Source organism: Culicoides brevitarsis, chromosome 1 (assembly GCF_036172545.1).
Source record: "Culicoides brevitarsis isolate CSIRO-B50_1 chromosome 1, AGI_CSIRO_Cbre_v1, whole genome shotgun sequence".
NCBI classification, from domain to species: Eukaryota; Metazoa; Arthropoda; class Insecta; order Diptera; family Ceratopogonidae; genus Culicoides; species Culicoides brevitarsis.
The window spans coordinates 7,188,377-7,214,136 of NC_087085.1; the positions used below are offsets into that span (position 1 = coordinate 7,188,377).

At 32.2% G+C, this 25,760-nt stretch overlaps 10 protein-coding genes across 10 annotated transcripts; 6 read left to right on the plus strand and 4 right to left on the minus strand.

Annotated features, from left to right (window-relative positions):
• Window positions 1-2,934: 2,934 nt before the first annotated feature.
• On the plus strand, window positions 2,935-5,953 carry LOC134838440 (V-type proton ATPase 16 kDa proteolipid subunit c). The gene is made up of 3 exons (XM_063853970.1): window positions 2,935-3,213; window positions 5,468-5,657; window positions 5,721-5,953. The coding sequence occupies exons 1-3, from the start codon at window positions 3,141-3,143 to the stop codon at window positions 5,923-5,925; spliced, it is 468 nt and encodes a 155-aa protein (XP_063710040.1). The 5' UTR covers window positions 2,935-3,140; the 3' UTR covers window positions 5,926-5,953.
• Window positions 5,954-8,032: 2,079 nt separating this feature from the next.
• Window positions 8,033-10,637, minus strand: LOC134838438 (heat shock protein 75 kDa, mitochondrial). The gene is made up of 2 exons (XM_063853968.1): window positions 10,431-10,637; window positions 8,033-10,368 (listed from the first exon to the last, which is right to left on the minus strand). Exons 1-2 carry the CDS (start codon window positions 10,561-10,563, stop codon window positions 8,432-8,434), a joined length of 2,070 nt encoding a protein of 689 aa, XP_063710038.1. The 5' UTR covers window positions 10,564-10,637; the 3' UTR covers window positions 8,033-8,431.
• Window positions 10,638-10,702: 65 nt separating this feature from the next.
• On the plus strand, window positions 10,703-11,824 carry LOC134838439 (protein TIPIN homolog). The gene is made up of 2 exons (XM_063853969.1): window positions 10,703-11,069; window positions 11,135-11,824. Exons 1-2 carry the CDS (start codon window positions 10,764-10,766, stop codon window positions 11,765-11,767), a joined length of 939 nt encoding a protein of 312 aa, XP_063710039.1. The 5' UTR covers window positions 10,703-10,763; the 3' UTR covers window positions 11,768-11,824.
• Window positions 11,825-12,549: 725 nt separating this feature from the next.
• Window positions 12,550-14,752, minus strand: LOC134832119 (4-aminobutyrate aminotransferase, mitochondrial). Its single transcript, XM_063846059.1, has 2 exons — window positions 13,656-14,752; window positions 12,550-13,593 (listed from the first exon to the last, which is right to left on the minus strand). Exons 1-2 carry the CDS (start codon window positions 14,626-14,628, stop codon window positions 13,100-13,102), a joined length of 1,467 nt encoding a protein of 488 aa, XP_063702129.1. The 5' UTR covers window positions 14,629-14,752; the 3' UTR covers window positions 12,550-13,099.
• Window positions 14,753-14,890: 138 nt separating this feature from the next.
• On the plus strand, window positions 14,891-15,862 carry LOC134835736 (superoxide dismutase [Mn], mitochondrial). Its single transcript, XM_063850682.1, has 3 exons — window positions 14,891-15,026; window positions 15,112-15,235; window positions 15,302-15,862. The coding sequence occupies exons 1-3, from the start codon at window positions 14,998-15,000 to the stop codon at window positions 15,794-15,796; spliced, it is 648 nt and encodes a 215-aa protein (XP_063706752.1). The 5' UTR covers window positions 14,891-14,997; the 3' UTR covers window positions 15,797-15,862.
• Window positions 15,848-17,666, minus strand: LOC134835730 (gastrula zinc finger protein XlCGF57.1-like). The gene is made up of 2 exons (XM_063850669.1): window positions 17,216-17,666; window positions 15,848-17,153 (listed from the first exon to the last, which is right to left on the minus strand). The coding sequence occupies exons 1-2, from the start codon at window positions 17,596-17,598 to the stop codon at window positions 15,848-15,850; spliced, it is 1,689 nt and encodes a 562-aa protein (XP_063706739.1). The 5' UTR covers window positions 17,599-17,666.
• Window positions 17,667-17,712: 46 nt separating this feature from the next.
• Window positions 17,713-21,395, plus strand: LOC134834212 (uncharacterized protein C05D11.1-like). The gene is made up of 4 exons (XM_063848800.1): window positions 17,713-17,772; window positions 18,068-20,644; window positions 20,708-21,164; window positions 21,227-21,395. The coding sequence occupies exons 2-4, from the start codon at window positions 18,112-18,114 to the stop codon at window positions 21,279-21,281; spliced, it is 3,045 nt and encodes a 1,014-aa protein (XP_063704870.1). The 5' UTR covers window positions 17,713-17,772; window positions 18,068-18,111; the 3' UTR covers window positions 21,282-21,395.
• Window positions 21,396-21,425: 30 nt separating this feature from the next.
• LOC134827099 (uncharacterized) lies at window positions 21,426-22,077 on the minus strand. Its single transcript, XM_063839644.1, has 3 exons — window positions 22,027-22,077; window positions 21,654-21,965; window positions 21,426-21,599 (listed from the first exon to the last, which is right to left on the minus strand). Exons 1-3 carry the CDS (start codon window positions 22,075-22,077, stop codon window positions 21,426-21,428), a joined length of 537 nt encoding a protein of 178 aa, XP_063695714.1.
• A 218-nt stretch (window positions 22,078-22,295) lies between these two features.
• On the plus strand, window positions 22,296-22,925 carry LOC134827439 (uncharacterized). The gene is made up of 2 exons (XM_063840069.1): window positions 22,296-22,526; window positions 22,585-22,925. Exons 1-2 carry the CDS (start codon window positions 22,326-22,328, stop codon window positions 22,915-22,917), a joined length of 534 nt encoding a protein of 177 aa, XP_063696139.1. The 5' UTR covers window positions 22,296-22,325; the 3' UTR covers window positions 22,918-22,925.
• Window positions 22,926-23,526: 601 nt separating this feature from the next.
• On the plus strand, window positions 23,527-24,294 carry LOC134827125 (uncharacterized). The gene is made up of 3 exons (XM_063839677.1): window positions 23,527-23,800; window positions 23,859-24,024; window positions 24,089-24,294. The coding sequence occupies exons 1-3, from the start codon at window positions 23,600-23,602 to the stop codon at window positions 24,292-24,294; spliced, it is 573 nt and encodes a 190-aa protein (XP_063695747.1). The 5' UTR covers window positions 23,527-23,599.
• Window positions 24,295-25,760: the final 1,466 nt, after the last annotated feature.

Sequence of the window (25,760 nt, forward strand, 5' to 3'; positions counted from 1 at the left end):
ATTATGATAATTATTATTAAATATATTATTATGATTAAAAGTTTTAATATTAAATCGTACATAAATATGATAAACACTCGAAAAAACACCTTTAGTAACTTACACTGCCATGATATTTTTTGTTTTTCGTCATTTTAGTTTAAAAAATGTTTAAAATTTTATATTTTGGCATGTTTATTATTATTTTATTAAAAATATATATATATATAATATATGATGTTTAGATCGCCATTGATACACTCGAAAGACTATTTTGTAGACTTATAGATTTGACACCGGAAAATTTTAGATATAATACTTTTGGACTGACAAAATTAAATTTTTGCGCTTAATTATTAGTTAAATTCGATACATGCGAAAAACAAACGAAAAAGCAAATTGATCTCATATAGCAAAATTTCTATATTTTTAATTTTTTTTTTATAATAATTATGACTAAACGGATCAACTGCTTAAGTAATTGACACTCAAATAAATGTAAAGTAACTAAATGTTAGACAAACTTGAATAAATAAGATAAATGTGAATATTGAATAATTAAATGTCATAAGCAATTATTATTATTTTTTTAAATTTAAAGTAAAATAGAAACTTTAATATTATTTTAATTTTATTTTAAATTTATGTAAAAATTTTTTAGTAAAATATAATTTTATGTTGAAAATTTTATTATTTTTATTTTTTTTTTTGTTTTTCGGTAAGTTTTTTTTTATCATGGTGCATGAAGAACGAAGCAATATCTATTAAAATATTTATGTTTAAGAATGCGCACAATTTTCCTCGAATCAAGAATCGAATTGAAAAGGAATCAGACTCGAAATGGTAATGGCTGGATGACAAAAAAAAACACAAACAATTAACTTGTAATTATTTCTTAAAAATTTTTCTATGGTTATTATCATAAAATGCATACATTCATAGAATTCAAAGCAGGTAAACAAGTAACAAGTAGAATAGATAGAATTTTGTCGACTTTAAAAATGAATATGAATAGATAGGTGTTGTGACTATGATTGGAATTATTTAAACAATAATACAAATAATAAAAAATGATCTTAGTAGAATGTTGTAGGAAAATGGAAAAAAAAATAATAAAAAAAGAAAGTAGAGCTAAATTTGAAGGAAAATCTTTAGAACATTAACTAACATTATAAATGTGGTTTAGAAAAGTTTTGATTTTTTAAAAATAATAATATTATTACATGAAATGTTTGTGTTAAAGCAAAATAAAAAAAACAGGAAAAATGGAATGAAAAGATTTAATTTTGAGAGAAAAAAAATGAAATGAATAAGTAATAAAAACATTTTTTGGAAATGAACTACCTCAAAATAAATTTCAATTGTAGGAGCTACTGAAGGAACATGGAAAGACAGCAAAATAAAAAGTTGAACAGGAATGCAATTTATGACACAAAACAATATTGACTTGAAAAATCTAAACTAAACGTGCTTATTAATTGATAAAGTAAGAAATAAATGTTGAATTTTTACATTTTTGATATAGTATCCCGTAAGAATCATTCATATATATTACACATATAAAGTAACACATCAACGTTATAATTATGCTTTTGTTCCATAGAATTGTGTCCATTTGTATAGATTCAATAAATATTAAAAAAAAAAAGAAATATCTTATTATCATTGTACTGAAATATCAATCATCTTGTATCATTATAGATTTTAGTCGTAAGATTAAAAGTTAAAATTAATTAGAAAGAAAAATAAAAAAAAATATATAAAAAGTTGTATTGTATTAATTTTAATGATACTATGGAGATGTCATTGTGTACTGAGATGAATCCTCTGAAAATTATTAAAGATACTTTCAAAGGTAAGATTTGAGCGGATTCTGTATTTTCATATTTATCAATTTTTACAAGTTTCATGCTTTATGTGGCGGACACAATTAATTTTTTCTATATTATATGCATATAATTCATATATAATTTGTATATTATATGCATATAATATGTATATAATATGCATATAATTTTTATATAAAAATTTTTTATACTAAAAATTAAAAATTTTACCATTAATCGATGAAAAAATAACTCAATAAGAGTGTTATTTATTATACAATTTAAACTTCGATTAAGGCTCAATTTTTGATTTTTTGTATAAAAAAAATATATAAAAATTATATGTATATTATATAAATATGATATGCATATTGCATATAATATACAAATAATATACAAATTATATACAAATAATATACAAATTATATACATATAATATACGAATTATATGCATATAATATACATATAATATAGAAAAAATTAATTTTGTCCGCCACAAGAACCATCAAAACGGCATTCAAAAAAATTTCCGTATTTTTTGATAAATTTAAAGAACGAACAAATTTGTATTTTTAAAGTTTATTTTAGTCGAACAAATTTAACGAATTTTATATATAATATAATTTTGAAAATTAGAACTTTCTTTATAAACCGATAGAGTAAAATATATATGTTCGATGGTTTTTATAACTGTATGTTATTTTTTAATAAAATTCTATTAAAAGTAAATTTTTAGCATGTTAAATGTAAATGTTTTAATAATATTTTCAATAAAAATATTAATATATACCATAAAAATTGGTTTGTTAATCTTAACGTTCAACTTAAAATACATCATTGAACGAATCTAATTAAAGAACGGATTCAGGAGAAACGTCAAATTTATTATAAAATTCGTCAAATTTCAATGTTTTATAAATATAATCATGAATTTTGGTAATTTTGATGAGAAACAAAGATAATTTTTGATATTCTGATAAATATTTGTGAGTTGATCAATAAGTTATTCATGTTTAAATTAATTATCAAAAGGTTATCAGTAGATGTCCCGCAGTTTTTGCATGTAATCGAGTTCGCTTCTGTACTGAGTGAAAAATTCAATTTTGTCATGCGCTTTGCTCAACTCGCTCAGTTCTCGTTAAGACTCCGACAAGGTAAAAAGTAGTTTAATCGTCCTCTGTCTTCTTCTGAATTTTGCAGAAAGAAAAATATTGTTCCCATCATTTTTAAAATAATAAAAATCATAGAGACACATTACGGTGCATCCTGTCAAATACTCTAGGATCATTCTTCAACAGTTAATTTCGTAAATTTCCGCAAAAAAACACAGAAAAAATGGAACAAGAACAACCAATTTATGCACCATTCTTTGGAGTTATGGGAGCTGCTTCAGCCATCATTTTCAGCGGTAAGTGTGTGTGTGAAAAAATGTGCATCTATGGAAAGTGTCGTGTACGTGTACGAGAGAGAGAAGAAAAGTCATTTGTCGTCAAAAAATTATTGATTTTTGTGCAATAAGACGCTGAAAAAGCATGAAAATCCGCAAAATTCCTAATGAAATTTCGAAAAATATGCAAATTGAACCCCATACATCCCTTTTCCGTCATTTCTTGTGACTAAAAATCACGGGATCCGCACGAAATACTCAAAATGAAAAATGATTCTCAACAATATTGAGTCACCTGATACGAAAAAAAAGTAAAAAATGCAAGATTTCTTCGTAATTTACACAATTTTTTCGGGAATTCAACAAGCAAATGCATCACATGATCCGCAATGAACAACATTTCGTGCGAAAATTTCCGAAAAAACTCGGAAAATCCTTGAGAAATGGGCGTTTTTTGTAAAATCATGGTCATCATATTTGTCGCACTCTTCGACGACGTCAAAGTCTGAGTGAAACCGAAAAGCGAAAGACAATCAAAAGTACTCTCACACATCAGCAAAAACTCATGCCCATGCAGTTCGGGTCAAAAATTATCAAAAATATCGGAGAAAATGATCAATTGTTGCACTAAAATTTGCAGTCATGTGACCCGTATTATATGTTAAAAGTTAATCTTGTGACGTCTCTACGTGTATCGTATGTCGTTAAGTTATACGGGCAATTAGTAGTAAATGTATATGGCGATAAAAAAAAAACTCTATAGCGAGGCTTTTCACGGAGAAAAATCACTTTTTTTTTACTACATGCATCGATAACTCCGAAAATTGATAACAAGAGATGCGACGATAGATACACACGGAAAAGCCAGCAGCTCATTACAATAAAAAAAATTGATCTTTCAATGTGAATGTCATTGCGTGTCGTTCTACAGATTCTACCTTGTGCATAGATTTCATTGGAAATATGAATGAATCAATGTCTTATGCTCTCTTGTAGTGCACAAATTTGTTTTTAAATAATTGAATGGGAAATTTGGCGCAAGTCTTTTAAAGCCTTTAACACTATCAGTGATAATTTTCTGCCTGAAGCGCTTCACATACGGAAAATTGAGGCATTTTTCAAACATATTTTCATGTTTTTATCAAAATTTTCACGGTAGTTACATCATTTCTACTCTCTCATGTGACATCATGGTCACCGTCTTCCATCCAGTTTTATATTCAAAATACATTTTCATTCATACTTTACCGTATGTATGAAGTACGCGCTCATTACCGATTGAGTAATTGATTGAATAAAGCAATGAACAAAAAAAAAAAATTCACGATAAATAATTTCACATTACCGTTGACTTGATTTTTTGTGTTTGTATTTGTTATTTGTCTCTTGGAATGAGTTGAAAGCAGTTAATAGTCGAAAAATCCAGAGGTGTAAATTCTATTGAAAAAAATATTGGCAAGAAGTTATTGTCGATTAAAACAACAAAATTATCGAAAACAATTGAAGGATGAGTTAAAACTGTAAAATTTTTCGTGAATCACGTGGATGTCGTCATATGATTCCAAAAACAAAGTAATATGTGTGACTTCTGTTCGTCACTTAGATAGGCAGCTTATCAGAAAATAAAGTGTGTCGCTACCGAAAAAATTATCCGGATACTTTTCCTCTTTATAATTCGATAAGAAAATCAAAATTTCACTCTTCACGAATCAGCTGATTTTCGATTCTCAACAATTTTCAATCACAATTCACCTGTTGAAGCAAATTTTTTTTTGTACAAATGTCCATCATGCTTCAAAAATGAGTTGTAATTGTGTTGAATTTTGTTTTTTTTTTGTGTGTGTGAGTTGTTTGTTCAGACAAAAATATATTTATCAACTTTGATAAGATAAACATCCAACAACGAATATGTTCTTATCAGAGTAACTTGATTCGAAATATTATTTCTTAAGATTTAAACTTCTTTAGTTGAAATCATGATGGGTTTAACGAATTTGTGTCAGAACTTGATTGAGAAAGGATCACAAGATTATTTTTTTGAGACAAATCATGACCTAAGTTTAAACAAATTTGAGATTGCTCTAATTTCGTATCCAAACATTTGTCAATGATTTTTTGAGTTATGTTAATCTTTGCACGAACTCACACAAAAAAGTACAATTTTCACAATAAAAGGTGTTAATTGATGGCATATTGTTTGTTAATTGAGAGGTTTTCTTGAACATGATGTTTGAGATTCAAGGTTATTAAATGTTTTCCTTTGTTTTTTTTTTAGCCCTCGGAGCTGCTTATGGAACAGCGAAATCAGGAACAGGTATCGCCGCTATGTCAGTGATGCGACCTGAATTGATCATGAAATCCATTATTCCTGTTGTCATGGCGGGTATCATTGCCATTTACGGTCTTGTCGTTGCTGTCCTTATTGCAGGAGCTCTGGAAGAAGGATCAAAGTACTCCTTGTACAAGTAAGTTTTTCAAAAATTTCATGTCAAGATTATGATTTCAACTCTTTTTTTTTTCGTCAACAGAGGATTCATCCATTTGGGTGCCGGACTCGCTGTTGGATTTTCAGGCTTGGCAGCAGGTTTTGCAATTGGTATCGTTGGAGATGCCGGTGTTCGCGGTACAGCTCAACAACCAAGACTGTTCGTCGGCATGATCCTTATTCTTATCTTCGCTGAAGTATTGGGTCTATACGGTCTCATTGTCGCCATTTACTTGTACACCAAATAAATATTTAATAATAATAATACTAATAATACCGATAACATTAAACGTAATTGTGGACTTTTACATTGTAAGCAAAACATAGGCAAATCAGAAAAACCAACCAACAAAACAATAATACGGATATACAATTTACAAGAAATAGCAAAAATACACACAAAATTTGAAAAAAGGCAAAATTCAATAAAACAGAAAATTTACTTACAATATCTGAACATCTGAACTTTCAAATAACAAAAAATAAGGAATTAGTTAAAAAAAACAATTATTTTATTATTATTGAATATTGAATCAAAAAAACGACGAATCGACAAATGGAACATAAACAGTATAAATTAGAGAGAAAAAGGACATCAATAGAGAAGCTTTAATTGAAAAAAAATTGTAGTTTGATTTCAGTACTTTAATATATTTACAACACACACGTACATATACAATGTTCAAAGAAAAGGAAGAAGAACGAAGCTGAAGGAATCATTTTCTACCTTGTCGGGTCAAATTATTCATGTTGCAAACTTTCGTTTCTTCACGAGCATGGAATGTGCGCCGTCTGCGTAACAATCAAGTACCAAATCTTATCATATCCCGTAAGTGTGAGTGAGTGGCTATTACCTATATAGAAAAATGTTTAAAAAATATATATTATACAAAGGTAGCTTCAAGCTTTGCTTTCAAATACAATCATGATTTAAGTGCTGATCGATTCGTGGAAAAGGTTCCTTCAACTTTTACGATATGTTAAAGTGCTTGAATGAATAGGATATATAGATGATCCTTCTCCTTCTGTATTATTAAAAACAAAAAGATTGAATACTATATAAAAAAAAAATTTAACTAAACTATCAATTTTGAGTTAGGAAAAAACTTTAAAAAAATTATCAGAAGGTTTCTTTTTTTGTTCGGTCGTATCATTTAAAGACCCATTCCTGAGCTACTACTTTTCCTTGTTATTATTATTATCTTTAGTACAATAATAATTGTTATCATTAATTAATATGTATATTTTTGGCTGTACATTACAATAAATAATTATCGAGAAAAGGAGTCAGTTTGTCATCTTTTATGCAAATTATTAATCATTTTATTATAATTATAATTACATTAGATAAATATTAAGATAAACTATATTATATATACAAACACAAGACAATGTTAGGTTTTTCCGTAAAATGGGTGACTTGTCGATACATGATGCTGCGTGTCGTCATATTGCTCGAAAAGCCTGATAATGTTACACTGTATATATGCAAAGACTTAATCTTCAATCCTTGTGTAAATGACGTTTTATTGTATAATTAATTAAATATAAATATATATGAACTTACCATTTTTTCGGTCTATAGAGTCTTATAAATAATATATAAACAAATATATATATATAAATAATATTAATGAAAAAGATGATGATATATATGTTATTTTGTTTAAATTTCTTCAAACAAAAAGTTACAAAAAAATGGAAAAACTGAAACTTTCTTCATATGTATATGATGAGATAGAAATTTAGCACAATAATAAAAATACCCATCTATAATCATAAAATGAAGAAACTTCCCAAGTTATATATTTCGAAGAACAACCGAAGTCAGCTACTTATAAAAAATTGCAAAAATTAATGTTGTAATCAGATGAAAAAAATTTAAATAGTTCAAAATAACAATATATACGAAACACTGTTAGTCTAGCAATAGCAAAGATATTAATTGAAAAAAAGGGAAAAAACGTAAAAAAAAATATAAAATTGATAAAACAAAAATTTTCACACAACTGAGTTCTAATACATTTAATAATAATGGAGTATATATATAAATATATATAGAATATGAAAATACCTATATATAAATAATAATAATATATATAGTAATAAAATAATAAAGATACAAACGGTATAAATGGAAATCCTTTACAATATATAAAGAACTTGTAAGGCCATTTGTTAATTTTATTATTTTACCAATATTATTATCATTACAAATTGTATTAAAATCAACACCTATTATTCATAATGTTACAAAAGCTAAAACCTGGACAAACTTTTAACTTTTATCCGTAATCGTCAGTCAATGTATTCAAAATCAGTTAAAATTTGAATTCTCTATTATTACCCATTAATCTAAATATACATATAAATCGTTAAACTATACCTTATTCAAAAAATATTAAAAAAAAAACTAAAATAATAATAATAAAAATCCCCCGTACAGATTAATAAATTTCAAAAAAAAAAAGATGTAAAAAATCATTAAAAATATTATTATATTATAATTATATCAATGTAGTTGGTTACATAAACTGCGAAAAGACAAGATAAAAGAAAAAGAACTACTGCAACAAACGACATCTCAACAACAAACAAACAAAACTTATATATTGAACAACCACAACAAGAACATCTATTAAAAACAATGAGGAAAATAAAAAAGTTATGTTCGAAAAATCGAAAAACAAATGTTTAATTTTTTATTAATTTTTTCAATTCTATATTCTAAAAATGCAATATTGCGCAAGTAGTTTAATATTTCTCAAGAATTTTCGTCAATAAGTCATTCATCCCGGTTAGAAGGCATCGCGGATCGCTAACTAAACCAGCAGAAACCATAGAATTGTTGAATAGTTGTTGTGTCAATTGCTCGGCTAATTCCGGTTCTGTCTCCGTCAACTTGTGTAATTTCTTGATGATTGGATGTTTAGCGTTAATTTCGAATTGTGGCTGAAGCAAAGCATATGCATTTTCGTCTGTTATATTTTGTGTTTTTACAAAATGACGAGCAGCTGACATTTCTTCAACTGTTATGACACAAGGATGTGATTCTAATTTGTTGGTAAGTTTAACATTTGCAACTTTTCCTGCCAATTTGGATCGAATGAAGCCCAGTAATGCATCAGATTGTGTCTTTAAAAGTCCTCCTTCATCTACTTCAGCATCTTCCGATTTGTCACGACGCATTTCTTTCTCAACGCTGATCAATGGTTTGCCCAAAAAGTTTCCGAGTTGCATCAAAACGAGTTCGTCATACGCTTCGTAACAGAACAAAACTTCAACTCCCTTCTTTTTAAGTGATTCGTAATAAGGCGATTGCTCGGCGAGACTTCGATTTGGAGCAGCAAGATAAAAGATTTCCTTTTGATCTTCTTTCAAACGACTGCAATATTCGGGCAAACTTGTTTTCATTCCTGCTTCTTTGCTGGATTCGAATCTCAAAAGTTTTCCAATTTCATCTTTTTCATTGGGATCATGACTTGTGACAATTCCTTCTTTCAAAAACAATCCGTAATCAGCGTACCATTTCAGATACTCTTCCGGTTCTTTCGTTGAACGATCATGCAAAAATCTCAAAACTCGATTTGTGAGAACGTTTCTCAATTTGGCAATCAATGCACTATTTTGCAACAATTCTCGACTCAAATTCAATGGAATGTCTTCCGAATCGACAACACCTTTGACGAATCTCAACCATTTGGGAAGAAGATTCTCCGTTTTCGATTGAATTAAAACTTTTTTCGTGTACAAAGCAACCCCGATATCCGTTTCTCTCGACATTTCAAAGAGCCCGGGCTTTCCTTCGGGAAAATACAACAAAGCGCGAATACTTAAGGGCACATCCGTTTTGTAATGTAACGTGAAACGCGGAGTGTCAAAGGAGTTGGCAACGAAACGGTAAAACTCGTAATGTTGTTCTTTGGTAACTTCTTTGGGCTCCATTAACCACAAAGGTTGAATTTGATTCGCACGATGCCCATTGACGAAAATTGGACTACCAACAAAGTTGGAATATTTCTTGATAACTTCCTTAATGCGAGTTTCGTCGGCGTATTCACGACAATCAGCCTTCAAGTGAATGACAATTTTCGTTCCAACTGCAACATTATCAGCTTCAACGATTTCATAGCTTCCTGAACCATCTGAGCTCCATTTGTATCCGGGAGAACCTTTTTGTGAAGATCTCGTAAAAACATCAATTTTATCTCCAACCATGAACGCCGAGTAAAACCCAACGCCAAATTGCCCAATGATGTTCTCAGCTTTTGCTTCGCCTTCCTTAATCTGCTCCATGAAATGTTTAGATCCAGAACGAGCGATAGTTCCAAGGTTTGCGATCAACTCTTCTTTCGTCATACCAATGCCTGTATCTTGAATTGTCAATGTGCGATCTTGCTTATTCGTGCCAATGTGAATTTCGAGAGAACGATCAGCGTCGACGTAGTTTCCTTGTTTGTCTCCTGCTGTGTGAATTGTGTAACGGAATTTCTCCAAGGCATCGCTTGCATTCGAAACGAGCTCACGAACAAAAACTTCCTTCTCGGAATACAATGAACGAGCGACGATATCCAACAACATTCGTGTTTCAGCTTGGAATTCGTGTTTATCCGCATCTCCTTTCACTGTTTCGTTGTCGCGGATGATTGAATGAAAGGGATCTGAAGCGGCTTGTGTTGACATGCATCGTGCTACAAGTTATATAAGACAAAATAAGGTTCATGTCCTTCTCGAAAAATCTGATGAAACTTACCGAAATTACATTGTTGTGGCTGAAGGGAGAGTTTGTTTGTGGATTTTACGATATTTATACCTCGCCATGTTCGAACAGTTGCAGTTCGTGTCAAATTACGACACAAATGAGCGATTCTGAGTGAATTTGACATTGTAAAGTGTTTCTGTAAAGAGAAAATTGAAGAAAAACAATGAATGAAAACCGCACGATAATCTCGCTTTAACAATTCACTTTTTCTCATTCAATCGTATCCCATTGAAAAATCCAAAAATCTTCTAATTTTGCATTGAGACAATTTAATTTGGCGGACAATTTTTCAATCAAAACATTAAAATTCAACTTTTCACAAAAATGTCCTTTTTAGACGAAGCAATTTACGAACGAGATCAATCTTTGGAAAGAGAAGTTGTCGATGGCGATTCTGACAATGAAAAGAATCCATATGATGTTGTTGGAGACGATAGCGACGATGAAAACAAGAAGCCCGGAGAAGTTGTTGAGAAAGTTGAACCTAAAAAGACTAAAAGACGTGTTAGTACTCAACCACGTTTGAATCCTGAAAAGCTAACAGGTCCTCGAGGCATTCATAAGATCGAAGATGAGTTCAAAGATGTCAAGTTCAAAGGAAAAGGTTACGAGAAACAGGATTTGGATATGGTAAGTTTCATTTTTTCTTGTAATATTTTATCGAAAAAATCTTTTAAAAACATTCAAAATTTTAGATAATGAAACGTTTAGCACATTGGTCTCATCGATTATTCCCAAAATACAACTTTGACGATTGTTTAATGGCAATCGAGACACAAGGCAAGAAGAAACCTGTTCAACATTTCATGAACAAATACCGCAATAATGCTCTCGATGACGATATTATTCGAAATGTCATTGATTCAGACGATGAAAATTCTCAAGAAGAAATGAATCGTACAGTTGCTCCCATGGAACCGGATGAATTTGATCAAATGTTGAGTGAACAAATTAGTCGAACAACGCACAATTTCAATCAAACAATGGACTCAGATTTGGGAGTGAGAGAACTCGATATGACAGTTGCTTCAACAGATATTTCGTCGCATAGTCGTATGCAACCACAAGCGAGCAGTACATTAACCGAAAGTCGTATTCAACAAAAAACTGCAAGTACTTTAACAGAAGAACAGAAAAAGCGGATGGAAGAAAATAGATTGCGCGCTCTTGAGATACGAAGAAAACGCATGTTGGAACAAGAAGCCAAAAAATCGCATGAAACATCAATATCTTCTGAAACAAGTCACGCAACACAAAATTTCGCCAATCAAGATATCGATATGAATGACTTGATGCCTCTTCAAGACTCCGAACCCCTTGAAGAATGAGGAATTACTGTATTATGTAAGAAACGCTAAATAAAATTGTTATCTCTTATCACAAGTTCAACAAAAAAAACAAACGGGTTTTTTTTATCATTTTTTGTTTATAATTATAATCTTTCAGTTTATTATTCTACATTATCTGATGAGATTTCATGCATCTTCAGAGAAAATGTGCTATTTCGAGACGATTTATGTCACTTTTCACATAATCATGTAAACACAGTAAATTTTTGTTATAGATTATAGTGTCATGAACATCGTTTCACACATAAACTATTTTTATTTTTTTTTTTATCAGAAAATTCAAAATCTTGAATTCAGAATTTTAAAGTCATTTAATTCTCAAAATTTATTTAAATCTGAATTTTTTTTTTTTGAAAATTTGGAAAAAAAATTTTTCTCTTCGTAAAACGCCTTCTCATGAAACTTACCTTGAACAATGTTTTTCATCAAAAAAAAAAAAAAAAAAAAAAAAAATTTGAAAAAAAAAAATTTCTCTTCGTAAAACGCCTTCCCATGAAACTTACCCTGAACAACGTTTTTCATCAAAAAAAAAAAAAATTTTTTTTTGAAAATTTGGATAAAAAAAATTTTCTCTTCGTAAAACGCATTCCCATGAAACTTGTCATGAGCAATGTTTTTCAAAAAAAAAAAAAAAAAAAAAAATTAAAATTTGGAAAAAAAAAATTTTTTACTTCGTAAAACGATCGTAAACGTAAACGATTGTTCGAAACTTATCCTGAACAATGTTTTTCATCAAAAAAAAAAAAAAATTTTTGTATGTATCTTACTTTATTCATATTGGCAAATTATAACAGTTTGAATCAACTTAAAGTAAATTTTGCACTTCTTTGGTTGATTTTTTTGTTAAAACATCGAAACAACATTAATTTTAAACATTGTAACATCAATGGAAGACTCTTTGCTGTCAAAGGCTTTTATATATTTTTCGTATCTTTGGTACTGTAAATGCAATTCAAATGGAATTATGCGCTTTGGTGATTTTCTATGGTAACCTTGAACTTCATTTGGTCAAAAGCTAAATTATCATAATACTTGTTCTGTGTTTTCAAATGGAAAAATAACAAAAATATATTGATTTCATTAAAAAATAAAAACTGTGTCACAACTATACACGACACATTCAATTGTTTCAATTGGATTGAATCTCGTTTCTCGCACCATCTGTAGAAATTGTAATGTATAGTCGTTGTTTATAAATTAAACTTAATTAACTGTAATAGATTTAAATTTGAGCGACGATTTGAGCATCTATCTTATGTTCTGTTATGAAATGCAATTCTACTGTTTTTTTTTCGTTAAAAAAATGCTTCTTTACAATTCCTTCAAAACTTGTCTGAAACGATCAAGGAAGATGTCGGCATGTTTCTCGTCAAAGATTAATGCGGGTCGGAAACGAATAGCAAGATCGCCGCATCCGCCTGATTGAATACCTTTTTGACGCAAACGATGAACAATATTATCGCGAGTTTTGGTATCTTTGCAATTGATAGCCAAGAATGTTCCTCGCCCACGTGTCGAATTAAGAATTGCGGGAAATTCTTTTTCGGCAGCTAACAATCCTGATTTCAATTTTGCGCCAGATTTGTTGACGCGATCGAGAAGATTTTCACGCTTGACAACATTCAGTACAGCTTCGAGCAAAAGCAGTTTGCCTGGATCTCCCATCCATGTATTGAAAATGCGATATCCTTGTGCGGGGCGCATATCCAAATTGTGATAATATCCGCCAAGTTGCATTTTCTTGCTGAATGTTACGACATCGGGGGGAGAATCGAGGTTGAAGTGTTCGTGACACCAAAATTTGCCTGAAAATCATTGAAGTTAGAGGAAAAATGTCAAAAATGTCATTGAAGAAAAAAAAAACAACCTGTTGGTCCTCCGCCTGTTTGAACTTCATCGATCAATAATGCTGCATTATGTCGTTTTGCGATGCGTTGCAATTCTTGGAAGAATTCCGGCGAAGCTTCATTGTCTCCTCCCTCACTTTGAATAGGTTCAACAACAACTCCGGCAACGGGTTTTCCCTTTTTCGCATATTTTTCGATCAAATCTTCGACTTCAGCCAAACATTTTTTGTCTTGTGCTTGATTGTAAGCAACATTCTCTTCCAAAGGATATTTGTAAACGGGAAATGAAGCAAATGGCCAATCGAAACTTGGAACGTCGATTTTGTGAACATATTTCGAATGCGTTGTCGTTAAAGCCCCAAAAGTTCGACCGTGAAATCCTCCTTGGAACGACAAAAGACTCAAATCGGGAGATCCTGGAGGAACATTTTTCATGCAAGATTCCATTTCTTCGGGCGTAAAATCGACACGACCTTTGCGATTTTTTTGATACCACATACAAATCGCTTTATATGCATTTTCGTTCGAGCATGAGCCACACATCATCGTTGTAACCATGTTTAAGCCTTTTGGAGCGACAGACATCAATGTCGATTGTAATTTAGCAGGCCAATCGCTTCCAGGGAGAATTCCCAAAGCAGGGCGATTTACCAAACTCTTCAAATTATGATCATTTTTGAAGACTTTCAACATTTCGGGATGATTGTAACCCAAGGGAACAGACGAGATTTGTGTGTAGATGTCGAGCATCACGTTTCCATCGACATCAACGATGTAATTTCCCTGCGATTTGTCGTAATCGACGAAAAATTGAATGGATTGGGCGTTATGAATGGGATCCATTTCTTTCGTCAATTGCTTCGTTTTTGGTCCCGGGCATTCCGTTTTCATCGCAGGCCCTGAAGGCTCTTGGACCGTTGCACATCCTCGCGTAAATTGACTGAGAATTGCTCGTCCTGCAGTACACCGAACACGACTAACTGCTGAATACATAACGACAATTTATGATCTCGCAGGTGAAGTGATAAAATAATCTTGTTAGAATTTTTTTCTAATTTTATTTTTATTTTTTGCCTTTTTTGTGCGAGACTGATAATAAACACAACCAACCAATGCGAGAGCTCGAAACAGACTAAAATCTTTTGATGAGTGAATGTTCGGAAATTGTCGTGTAAGACATGCGCAGAATGAAAGTTGAACGAAAATACAAAAAATATGAACCTCGATATGAAGAACGTTGATTTGCGTATCAAACTGAACGAACATTACCTCTTGCATAACAAACGTCAAACGAATTATCAGCTGCCGGTTTATTTTCAACTTTTACTAACAATTGTGCAACTAACTTTTTTTTCTTATAAGATGTTTCTCGCACGTCAAGGATTCGCAAGGTAAGAATTTTTTATATCTTATTCGAATGTTTTTAACAAAATTCATAAAAAACAACTTTTTTCACACTTTGTAATTTTCCAAAAGATCTCTTGCTGCTTTTGGTACTCGGGCAAAACATACTTTGCCGGAAATGCCTTACGATTATGCTGCTCTTGAGCCTGTCATTTGTCGTGAGATAATGGAATTGCATCACTCGAAACATCATCAAGTAAGATTTTCCTTGATTTTAATGCGAATTTTTGCGAAATTTCTTATCTCATACACATCGCTATAGGCATACGTCACGAATTACAATGCAGCTGCTGAACAATTGCAAGAAGCTGTTGCGAAAAACGACACTTCGAAGATCATCTCGTTAGGACAAGCTTTGAAGTTTAACGGCGGAGGTCATTTGAATCATTCGATTTTTTGGCATAATTTGTCGCCCAACAAGAGCGACCCATCAGCAGATCTGAAAGCTGCTATTGAACGTGATTTCAAAGGTTTGGAAAATTTGAAGAAAGAATTGAAAGTTGCTGCTGTTGGAGTTCAAGGAAGCGGATGGGCATGGTTGGGATACAACAAAAAAACGGGACATTTGCAAGTTGCTCAATGCGCGAATCAAGATCCGCTTGAAGCAACTACAGGATTAGTCCCGTTGTTTGGTATCGATGTTTGGGAACACGCGTACTATTTGCAATACAAGAATTTGAGACCAAATTACGTTGATGCTATTTGGGATATTGTCAACTGGAAAGATGTTAGCGAACGTCTCCAAAAGGCAAAGTAAAGACATGAAAATGAAGAAATGGCAAAGTTGGAATAAATAGATTTTGAACTTTTATTTCGACGCAAATGTCGTTGAAGTTTGATTCTGTTTCATAAATTGGTCCAATTCATCCATCACACTCAACGCAAACGATATTGAACTCTCACTGTTGAACAAATTATGTTGAGAAATTGTCAATTCCAAGTCGCTTTGTTGATTTGTCGCTGCTCGAGCATGTGCTTTCAGATGTTTTTGTAAATTAATTTCTGAAGAAAATTTCCTTTTGCATCCTTCTTGCGTGCAAACGAACGGATTTTCATCTGAATGTTTTATTTTTCGATGCGTATTAAGCAAACTCTGTGTCGCATAAGCTTTATCACAGCCCATTTCGGGACAACTAAAGTCTTTTTGGTTTGTGTGTGTAGCGTAATGCGCTCTCAAATCCTTTCGTGCGAACTTTTTCTTGCAAATTTCACATTGAAATGGTTTTTGATCGACATGCGATCTTTCATGAGTTTTTAACGAACTCGATGCTGTAAATCTCTTTTCGCAAATTTTACAAACATATGGTTTGACACCGGTGTGCATTAATACGTGGCTGTTTAATGTACTTCTTTGTTTGAAGGAAATGTTGCAAATTTCGCATTTGAATGGGCGATCGGAGCTGTGATTTCGCATGTGAAGAACCAAAGTTGATTGATGTTTGAAAGCTTTGCTACACAAATCGCATACATAATTTTTCGTATCCGAATGAATTTTTAAATGGGATTTCAAAAGACGTTTATCTACGAAGCTCTTATCACACTGTGAACAAGAAAATGGTTTAACAAGCGTGTGCTTCGCTCTGATGTGAACTTCTAACGTGTATTTGTCGTAAAATTGTTGTTGACATGAATCACAATGAAACTTTTTGATGCGTTGAACTCCTAAATGTTGCTTTTTCCGATGTCGTGTAAGAGATGCTTGTTCAGCGAATTGTTGCGAACATTCCGAACATTTAAAAGGTTTGTCTTTAAAATGAATTGCAATATGGCGTCGTTGACTTTTCCTATCTTTACAGTCCTTTTTGCAAAAAGTACAAACATAAGAATTTGAATGCAAGGATTGATGTAAATTATAGTCGAATTCATGCGTAAATGTCTCCTTGCAATGTTTACATTTGAGATTTGTTGGATGACATTGATTAAGATGAGTTTCCAAAATTTCTGAAGTCTCGAAAGCTGCTTGACAGTTGATACAAACATGCGAAGAAATCTTTATCTCTTTAGTTTCTGACTCAATTATGTTTTCATCCGATGTTAATGGAAACGGAATTCGACAAGAAAGAATGTCTTCCATATCAAGATCATCCAAATTTGTATAATCTTCCGTAACGAGCCTAAAAAAATAATTCTTTTTCAGTTAAAAAAATAACAAAACCCATATCTTCTTTAAATTTACTGTTCTTCAATTAAGCCATCCTCGTCGCTGTTACATTCCTTAATTACTTGTCGCAACTCCATGTCAGCTGCTTCAATTTGTTTTCTAAAGTTGTAAGTTTCGTTGACCTGATCGATGCAGTTCGTACAAATGAATTCTGACAATCCATCGCCTTGCAGAGGCTTTTCTACAGCAGCAAAAGACATTAAAAACGCCGGAATAAACGTAAATTGCTCAAACATCGATTGTAATTCGACATCCGGAGACTTTTTTAAGCAAGTACGACATAAAGTGTTGATGATATCTTCATCTAATTCTTCATTAGAGTCGGAAGACTTTTGATTTCCATGATATTCCAAAAGTAGTTCTTGCAATTGAGTGTCTCCATCGTTATTTGTCTCCATTTTATTCAATTTTTCATTAAAAAAAAAACAAAAAATTGTTAAGACTTAATGTTTTTGTTTACCTTTTCTTTGTTTGATGGATGACTTGACGTTTCTCACTTGTCAAATTGAAATTTGATTCAACCAGAAATTTCATTGCATTATATTTTTGGATTTTTTTAACGCATTTATCAGGTAAGAATTTATCAAAATACGATAAAAATGAATAAAAATAGTTTCTCAACACGGAATTGTTAAAGATTTTTACAAATCTATCGAGTTTACGATGTAAAAGTGTGCGAATTTTTGCCGGCTCATCTTTCTGCATATCATTGCATGAGTCATATATGAGAGTTCACTTGTCCATATATCACACACCATAATGTAATTTGTAACGATCGTGATTACCAACACGCTGCAATTTAATATTTATGAGAAATATGTTCATTCAATTGAATCAAAATTCCGTTTTTCTTTGCTGTCTTTGCAGATTTATACACAAAACGGAACCAAAGTCAATTATTTACCTTCGAAATGGCAGGAAATTTCAAATTGGAAGCAAGTGTTAAAGCTAATGGCCGAATTCCTGTGCGAAAATACAAGAGTGACAAGACTGGATTGAGTGTCATTCTCGCTGATATCGAAGGACCCGTTGTAAATGGTTATTTCTGTCTTGCAACGGAAGCACATGATGACGACGGATTGCCTCATACGTTAGAACATTTGATCTTTTTGGGATCAGAAAAATATCCGTTCAAGGGAGTTTTGGATCTCATTGCTAACAGATGTCTTGCTTCAGGAACAAACGCATGGACTGACACAGATCATACGTGTTACACAATGACAACTGCGGGATCTGACGGATATCTTTCGTTGTTGCCCATTTATTTGGATCACATTTTGTATCCAACTCTAACGGATGCCGGTTTCATTACGGAAGTACATCATATAAGCGGCGACGGAGAAGATGGAGGCGTTGTTTATTGCGAAATGCAAGGACGAGAAAATAGCGGAGAATCTCGTGTGCATTTGGAATTGTTACGAGCAATTTATCCCGGATCAGGGTACTGCGCTGAAACGGGAGGCATAATGAAAAATTTGCGAGAATCAACAACGAATGAAAAGGTCAAAGCGTATCATGCGCAATTCTATCGTCCGGATAATTTGACGATTATTGTAACGGGAAAAGTTCAACCTGAAGATCTTTTCAAGTCGTTAGAATCTGTTGAGCAGAAAATCATAAGCAAAGGAAAATTACCTCCATTCGAAAGACCTTGGCAAACTCCCGTTGCTCCTCTTGCTGAATCAAAGAACATTAAAATCGTCTATCCCAATGACGAAGAAGATTGTGGCATCGTAGCTGTCGGTTATAGAGGCCCAAAAGCAACAACAGATCATTTCACGTTAACCGCATGCTCGATTCTCATGAGATATTTATCTGATACCTCTGTGAGTCCCTTGATGCGTGAAATGGTTGAAATTAGTGATCCATATTGCTCAAAAATTGGCTACAATATTGGAGAAAACTCCGAGTCTCTGTTGTATTTCTCCTTCGATAACGTCTTGGTTGACAAAGTAGACAAAGTTTACGAAAAGTACTTCAGTGTCATGCAAAATATAGCACAAGGCGGCGAGAAAATCGACATGAAACGATTGAAAACAGTCATCGATAAAGCCATTCTTGAAGCACTCAACAGTTTGGAAAGTAATCCGCATGATGATATTGCCTTCCATACAATTGGTTACGTTTTATACGGAAATACGGAGACAGATTTTGATGATCGTTTGAATTGTAATCGTCAACTCGAACAATTAAAAGAAAAAGACGAAGGATATTGGCTTTCCTTGTTAAAGCAATATTTCATCGAAGGCAAAAACGTCGTTATTCGCGCCGTGCCAAGCATCGAAGAACAACAACGAATGGCAAAAGAGGAACAAGAACGCATCGAAAAGCAACAAGCTGATTTAGGTCCAGCTGGTTTGGAACAAAAAGAAAAAGAAGTACTTGAAGCTATGAAAAACAATGAAATTCCTCCGCCCATCGAGATGTTAACTGACGTTGCAATTCCGAGCATTGAAAAAATGAATTTCCATCCTTTGCAAATTTTCCGTTCATCTTCAAAAGTATCTCCTCCCGGTTTGGATTTGCAAAAATTACCCGTTTACGCTGAAGCGTTCGATTTGCATTCCAACTTTGTGTATATTATTACGTCACTCGACACAGAAAGCGTTCCAAATAAACTTCGCCCTTATTTGTTACTCTTCACAGAGCTTCTTATGGAAAGTCCTATTATGCGTGACGGGAAATTGATTCCGTACGAAGAAGTAGTTGCTCAATTGGAAGCTGATACTGTCTCGACAGGCACTCGAATCGGCTTAGAAACTGCAAGTCGTTTCACATGCGGACCATATTCCAATACAATTTCGTTGATGATTCAAGTTGAACAACAAAAATACGAAACAGGAGCAAAATGGCTCGAAGAACTTTTGCATCAGACGAAATTCACTGTCGATCGCATCAAGGTTTCAACGTCAAAAATGGTAAATGATGTCGCACAAGCAAAACGAAAGGGCAGCACAATTGCTCGAGGGCTTCTACAAGCAATTTATTATAAAAAAGACACCAATGTTCAGCTCGTTTCTCTTTTGAAACAGCAGAAATTCCTCAACAGCGTTCTCCAAAAATTGGAAAAACCCGAAAGTGCTCAAACAGTAATCGATGATCTCGAAGCTATTCGAAAAACTATTACGAATGGAGCAAATGTAGGTTTGCATTTAGCTGCTGATTGGGAAAAACTTTCGAAATTAGGTTTCGATTTGGCAAAACCCTTCGCCAATATCGTAAAGGAAAAAATTGAAGTAAAAGCTGCTGAAAAAATGCACGTTGTTCCTGATTGGAATCTCATCAATTATGCAGGAAATTTAGAAAAATCGTATTCTGGTTGTGTTCTCGGAATGGGATGCGTTGAATCAGCTTTTCTCTATTCAGCAGTTGCTTCTTTGACTGACTTTATGAGTGATGATTTACCTGCCTTGATGCTCTTTTTGCAATATTTAACGCAATTAGGTAAGATTTTTTTCTGAAATTTCAACTTCATTTGTTCAAAAATTTAATTTTTTTTTCTTTCAGAGGGTCCTTTATGGCGTCAAATTCGTGGACAAGGATATTCTTATGGATATAACATCGTCCCTCGCCCTCATGAAGGACTTTTGTGTTTTGGTCTTTATCGTTCAACGAATGTTGTTGCAGCTTATAAAGAAGCAAAACGTATCGTTACGGATCAATTGAAGGCAGATAGCGAATGGGATACTCCTCTTCTTGAATCAGCACGCAGTTCCTTAATTTTTGAGATCATTGAACGTGAAAAGAGTATCGGCGATGTCGTTGTACAGGCATTGTTGACAACCTTTAAAGATGTTCCCGTTGACTATAACAAAATTTTGGTCAAAAAAGTGAATGCCGTCACAAAAGATGATCTCAAACGTGTCGGAGAAAAGTATGTTGCTTCACTTTTCACTGCAAAAGCACGTTACAGCATTATTTGCCATCCTGATAAGGCGCAAGATATTAAAGCAGCATTTGATCAGTGAGTAGTTTTTTTTATTTTTTAAAGACAAAAGGTAAAATTTTTTTATTTTTTTTTTGTAGATTGGGTCTTCGTCTGAAATTGGAGAACTCCCTCGAAGAAAGCATTTTGGCCTAAAACGTACTATTTATAAAATATACGTGCTTAATATACTGAAATTATTGAAGTATTAACGAATTTCCTTCTCAAAACAAACATTTTAAAGTTTATAAAAGGCATTTGAAATCTAATAACCGCACCTTTTTATTTAAAAACGTTCATTTATTCTGGTTGATCGATAGATGCTTTGACGGTTGTCTTAACAATCAGTTTCATTTCTGAGCCTACCTTCTCCTGAAGTAAAACGTCGATTTTGAAACTTCCGCTTGGCATCATTGGAATCATAAAAGAGTCGTCAAGTTCAATATCTTTCACGAAATAATGTCCTTTTTTGATCTAATTCAAAAAATTATAAGATTTTTCAATTTTTTTTTTTAACAATTTACTTACGGGACATTTTTCAGGTACTTCGCCAAATCCCTTCAAAACCATCAAAGCCAATCGTAAAGCAGCAGGCTTCTTTTCAACATTCAAATATTTGCAAAAAGCAATTGGTTCGAGACGAATCAACGGTTCATAAACATCGCCCATTTTATTGGAAATCAATGCTGAGACATATGTATTTTCATCTAAATCAATTTTGAGAATCGAATCAACGGCAATTTGAATTTTTCCATCTGCGTGCTTAATATCGTTCTTTACTTCACAGTATTCATTGTTGGTTTCCGACTGGATGTCTTCAAAAATGATTTTGGACAAAACCTGAAAGAAATTTCGCATTTGAAATTGAATCTTAGAATGTTAAATAAACTTGAAAGCTTACCTGATTTGCAAGAAAAACAATTAAAACCGAAGTTACAATAAACTTTGACATGATTTCTCTTGAGCGAACCTTCTCGAATGATGATAGATACGAAAATTCATGCTTTTTATATCAAAAACTTTAATTTTTTTTCTCATTAAAAACATACGCCGGAAACGTAACCCGGTTTTATCGCAAAATTTGCTTCATCCTGTTTGTAACGACCTCCATTGAAGGCGAAATTGTTATCTCTCATTCAATTAAATTTTTATAAAAATCCGTTGAAATTGGCCAAAAAGCTTATTTGACAATCAAAAGTCATGATGATCAATTGGTTCAATTCACTTCTCGTCTTTTTAGTTGTATTTTCCGTCGCTGATGCTCGCATCAAGTTCAAAAAGATAGAAATTACTTCGGATGAAAATTATGTGAAGTATCAACATTCCATTGAAGAAAAAGACAATGTTCCTTATTTGAGTGTTACAACTGAAGTTGTCAAAGAAATTGAAGGAGAAATAATTGTAAGAACTAATTTTATGTTTTTTTAACTTTTTATAAGAAATTCTTCCATTAAAAAAGATCAGTGGCAACATTAGTGTCGTTCACGAAGGCAAAGAAGAACCCATAACAAGAATCCTTCCCGTAGATTTGTGCAAATATTTAGCGGGCGAGAAGAAAAGTGTCTTATTGAAGTTGCTTTGGGATGAATTGGGACGTCATGGAAGTGTTCCTAAATCTTGTCCAATAACGAAAGCAACATATTCCGTCAAAGATTTCACTCCTGATAAGGACATGATTCCCGCTGCATTGCCCGGAGGCGAATATCACATCAATGTTTTTGCTGAATTGCAAAAAGATGGAAATGTTATTACTAATTTGGTTCATACTGTCGTACATGTAACGATCATGTAGATTTTAGATTGAGAATAAAATGAGCTTTAATGTAAATAACAACTTTATTCAAATTTTTTTGTTTTTGCTTTGAAGATTTTTCTTGATTTTTGTTAAAGATTTAAAAATTGAAGTATGATTTTTTTCACTTTTTTTCTTATAGTCAAATGAGTTGAAAGAAAATGTTTATAAAAAATTAAAAAAATAGAGAATGAATTTTTTTTTCATTTAAAATCATTTTTTGAGATTTTCAATAACATATTTATTTTCACTATTTTTTTTTCAAAAGTTGAATGAATTAAAATATCAATTTTTTTCTTTAAAAGAAATCAACATGGCGTCTCCATTTAAATTTCACAAACGAATTAAAAAAAAAATTCCAAAAATTATTTACCTGATAATTAAAAATTTTGTTATTTGACGTCAATTTAACAAAAAATAATGACCTTCTTAATGTTGTTTTGCCTGTTTTCAAATTCTTATCTCTTCCATCGTCAATTTAAAATCGATTGGCTCTGAAAATTGCCGGATCACTCCCATTTTTCTGATAACATCTTGTCTGTATTTAGCAAATAATAATTCTTAAATTTCATGAAAATCAGTATAAAAGCTGAATTTTTTGAAGTAAAAAGCATCAGTTAGCTTTTCTCCGAAAACAAAAGAGAACAATTCGAACAATTCAACTTAAACTTTAAGTCAAATAATGATGGGAAAAGCTTTAATTATCACCCTTTTCGGGTTTTTAGCTATCAATCAAGTAATGGGGCGTCTTTTGGTAACAAACGTTCACATGGATAGTCACCCCGATTACATCAAGTCAACCGTTCAATTGAAAAAAGTAAATGGGCATGTTTTGGTTTCCGGAGAAGGATACGTTATGCAAGACATTGACTCTGACATTACCGTAAGTATTTCTTCTTGCATTAAAATAATGCAAATTTTGCACAAATAAACTCTTTTAGGTTAGCGGAAATATTGCTGTTCTCAATAATGGTCGTTACGAGCCAATTCTACGTATTGAGCCTCTTAGCTTTTGCAAATTCATTAACGGAAAACGTAAGAGCCCAATTTTGAAGTTGATTTGGAAAATGGTTTCGAAATTTGGGCGTTTGCCACAATCTTGCCCGGGTATGAAATTTTTTTGGCAAATTTTTTTCGATAATTTGAATTTTCTTTTTTTTTTTGTTGATAGTTCGCAAAGGACATTATTTCATCAACGATTTTGAACTTGATGAAGGACTTATTCCTGCATTAGCTCCCGCTGCTGATTATCGCGTCGAAGTTCAAGCCTTCGTCGATGAGATGGGCGTTCAAAAACAAATTCACAAAGTTATTGCCCATGCTTCCATCATTCCTGAAGAGGAAGAAACTGACGCCTCAAGCGATAGCCAAGAATAATCTGTATGAAATATTGAAAATATTGTATTTTTATCCAAATGAAAAATACAGATTATGATGAAAATCGAATTTTAATGTATTTTTGTAGTATATGTTCCATATACTACTTTGTTTTTACCGCACAAAAAGGGCCCATTTTGTGAAACGCCGGCCTAAAAACATCGAAAAATTGTCAGAATCAAAGGCGGTAAGGTGCTAAACGACAGTAAACATTCCAAAGAATTCGAATTGAGGCAAAGAATCTCCTGACTTGAACAAAAAAATCTGGGGCCCAGGCCTCAAAGTTGGGGAAAATGACAAAAACATGGCTTTTTTTGAGCAAAAAAGTATCCTTATTTTTATAGCCGAGAAATTTTTTGAAAAAAATTTTTTTTTTTTTTTTTTTTTTTTTTTTTTAAATTTTTTTTTTCAAAATTTTTTTTTCGCCTGTACATCGGAAACGCAAAATTTAGAAAAAGTCCAAAACAAAAGTTGTTTCTAACATCAAAACCTTCATTTTGAGACGGAGAACCGTGATCTAGCTTAATTTTGAAAAATCGGTATGTGAGCCCGCATAATAAGAGGATTTTGACTTAAATTTTTTTTTAATCAATTTTTTTCGCTAACATCTTTAAATGGCTCCTGTACATCGAAAACGCAAAATTTAGAAAAAGTCCAAAACGAAAGTTGTTTTAAATGAAAACCTTCAATTTGAGACGGAGAACCGTGATCTACAAAAGTTGAAAAAATTTTGAAAAATCGGTATGTGAGCCCTCATAATAAGAGGATTTCAAAAACTCTGATTTTTTTGTTTCATCAAATATCGACCCAATATGAACAGAAATGAACTTTAGAATGAATATTTATTCAATTTTAGGCTCAAAACTGGTCAAAAAATGACTTGCAAAAAAATCAGAGTTTGAACCTCCAAACTCTGATTTTTTTGTTTCATCAAATATCGACCCAATATGAACAGAAATGAACTTTAGAATGAATATTTATTCAATTTTAGGCTTAAAAGTGATCAAAAAATGACTTGCAAAAAAAATCAGAGTTTGAACCTCCAAACTCTGATTTTTTTGTTTCATCAAATATCGACCCAATATGAACAGAAATGAACTTTAGAATGAATATTTGAATTCAATTTTAGGCTCAAAACTCAATTCAAAAGAACCGTGATTTACTTGCAAAAAATTTTGAAAAAAATCAGAGTTTGAACCTCCAAACTCTGATTTTTTTTTGTTTCATCAAATATCGACCCAATATGAACAGAAATGAACTTTAGAACCTCCAAACTCTGATTTTTTTTGTTTCGTCCATAAAAATGAATATTTATTCATTGCTTAAAAAAAATTTTGGGCTCAAAACTGGTCAAAAAATGACTTGCAAAAAAATCAGAGTTTGAACCTCCAAACTCTGATTTTTTTGTTTCATCAAATATCGACCCAATATGAACAGAAATGAACTTTAGAATGAATATTTGTTCA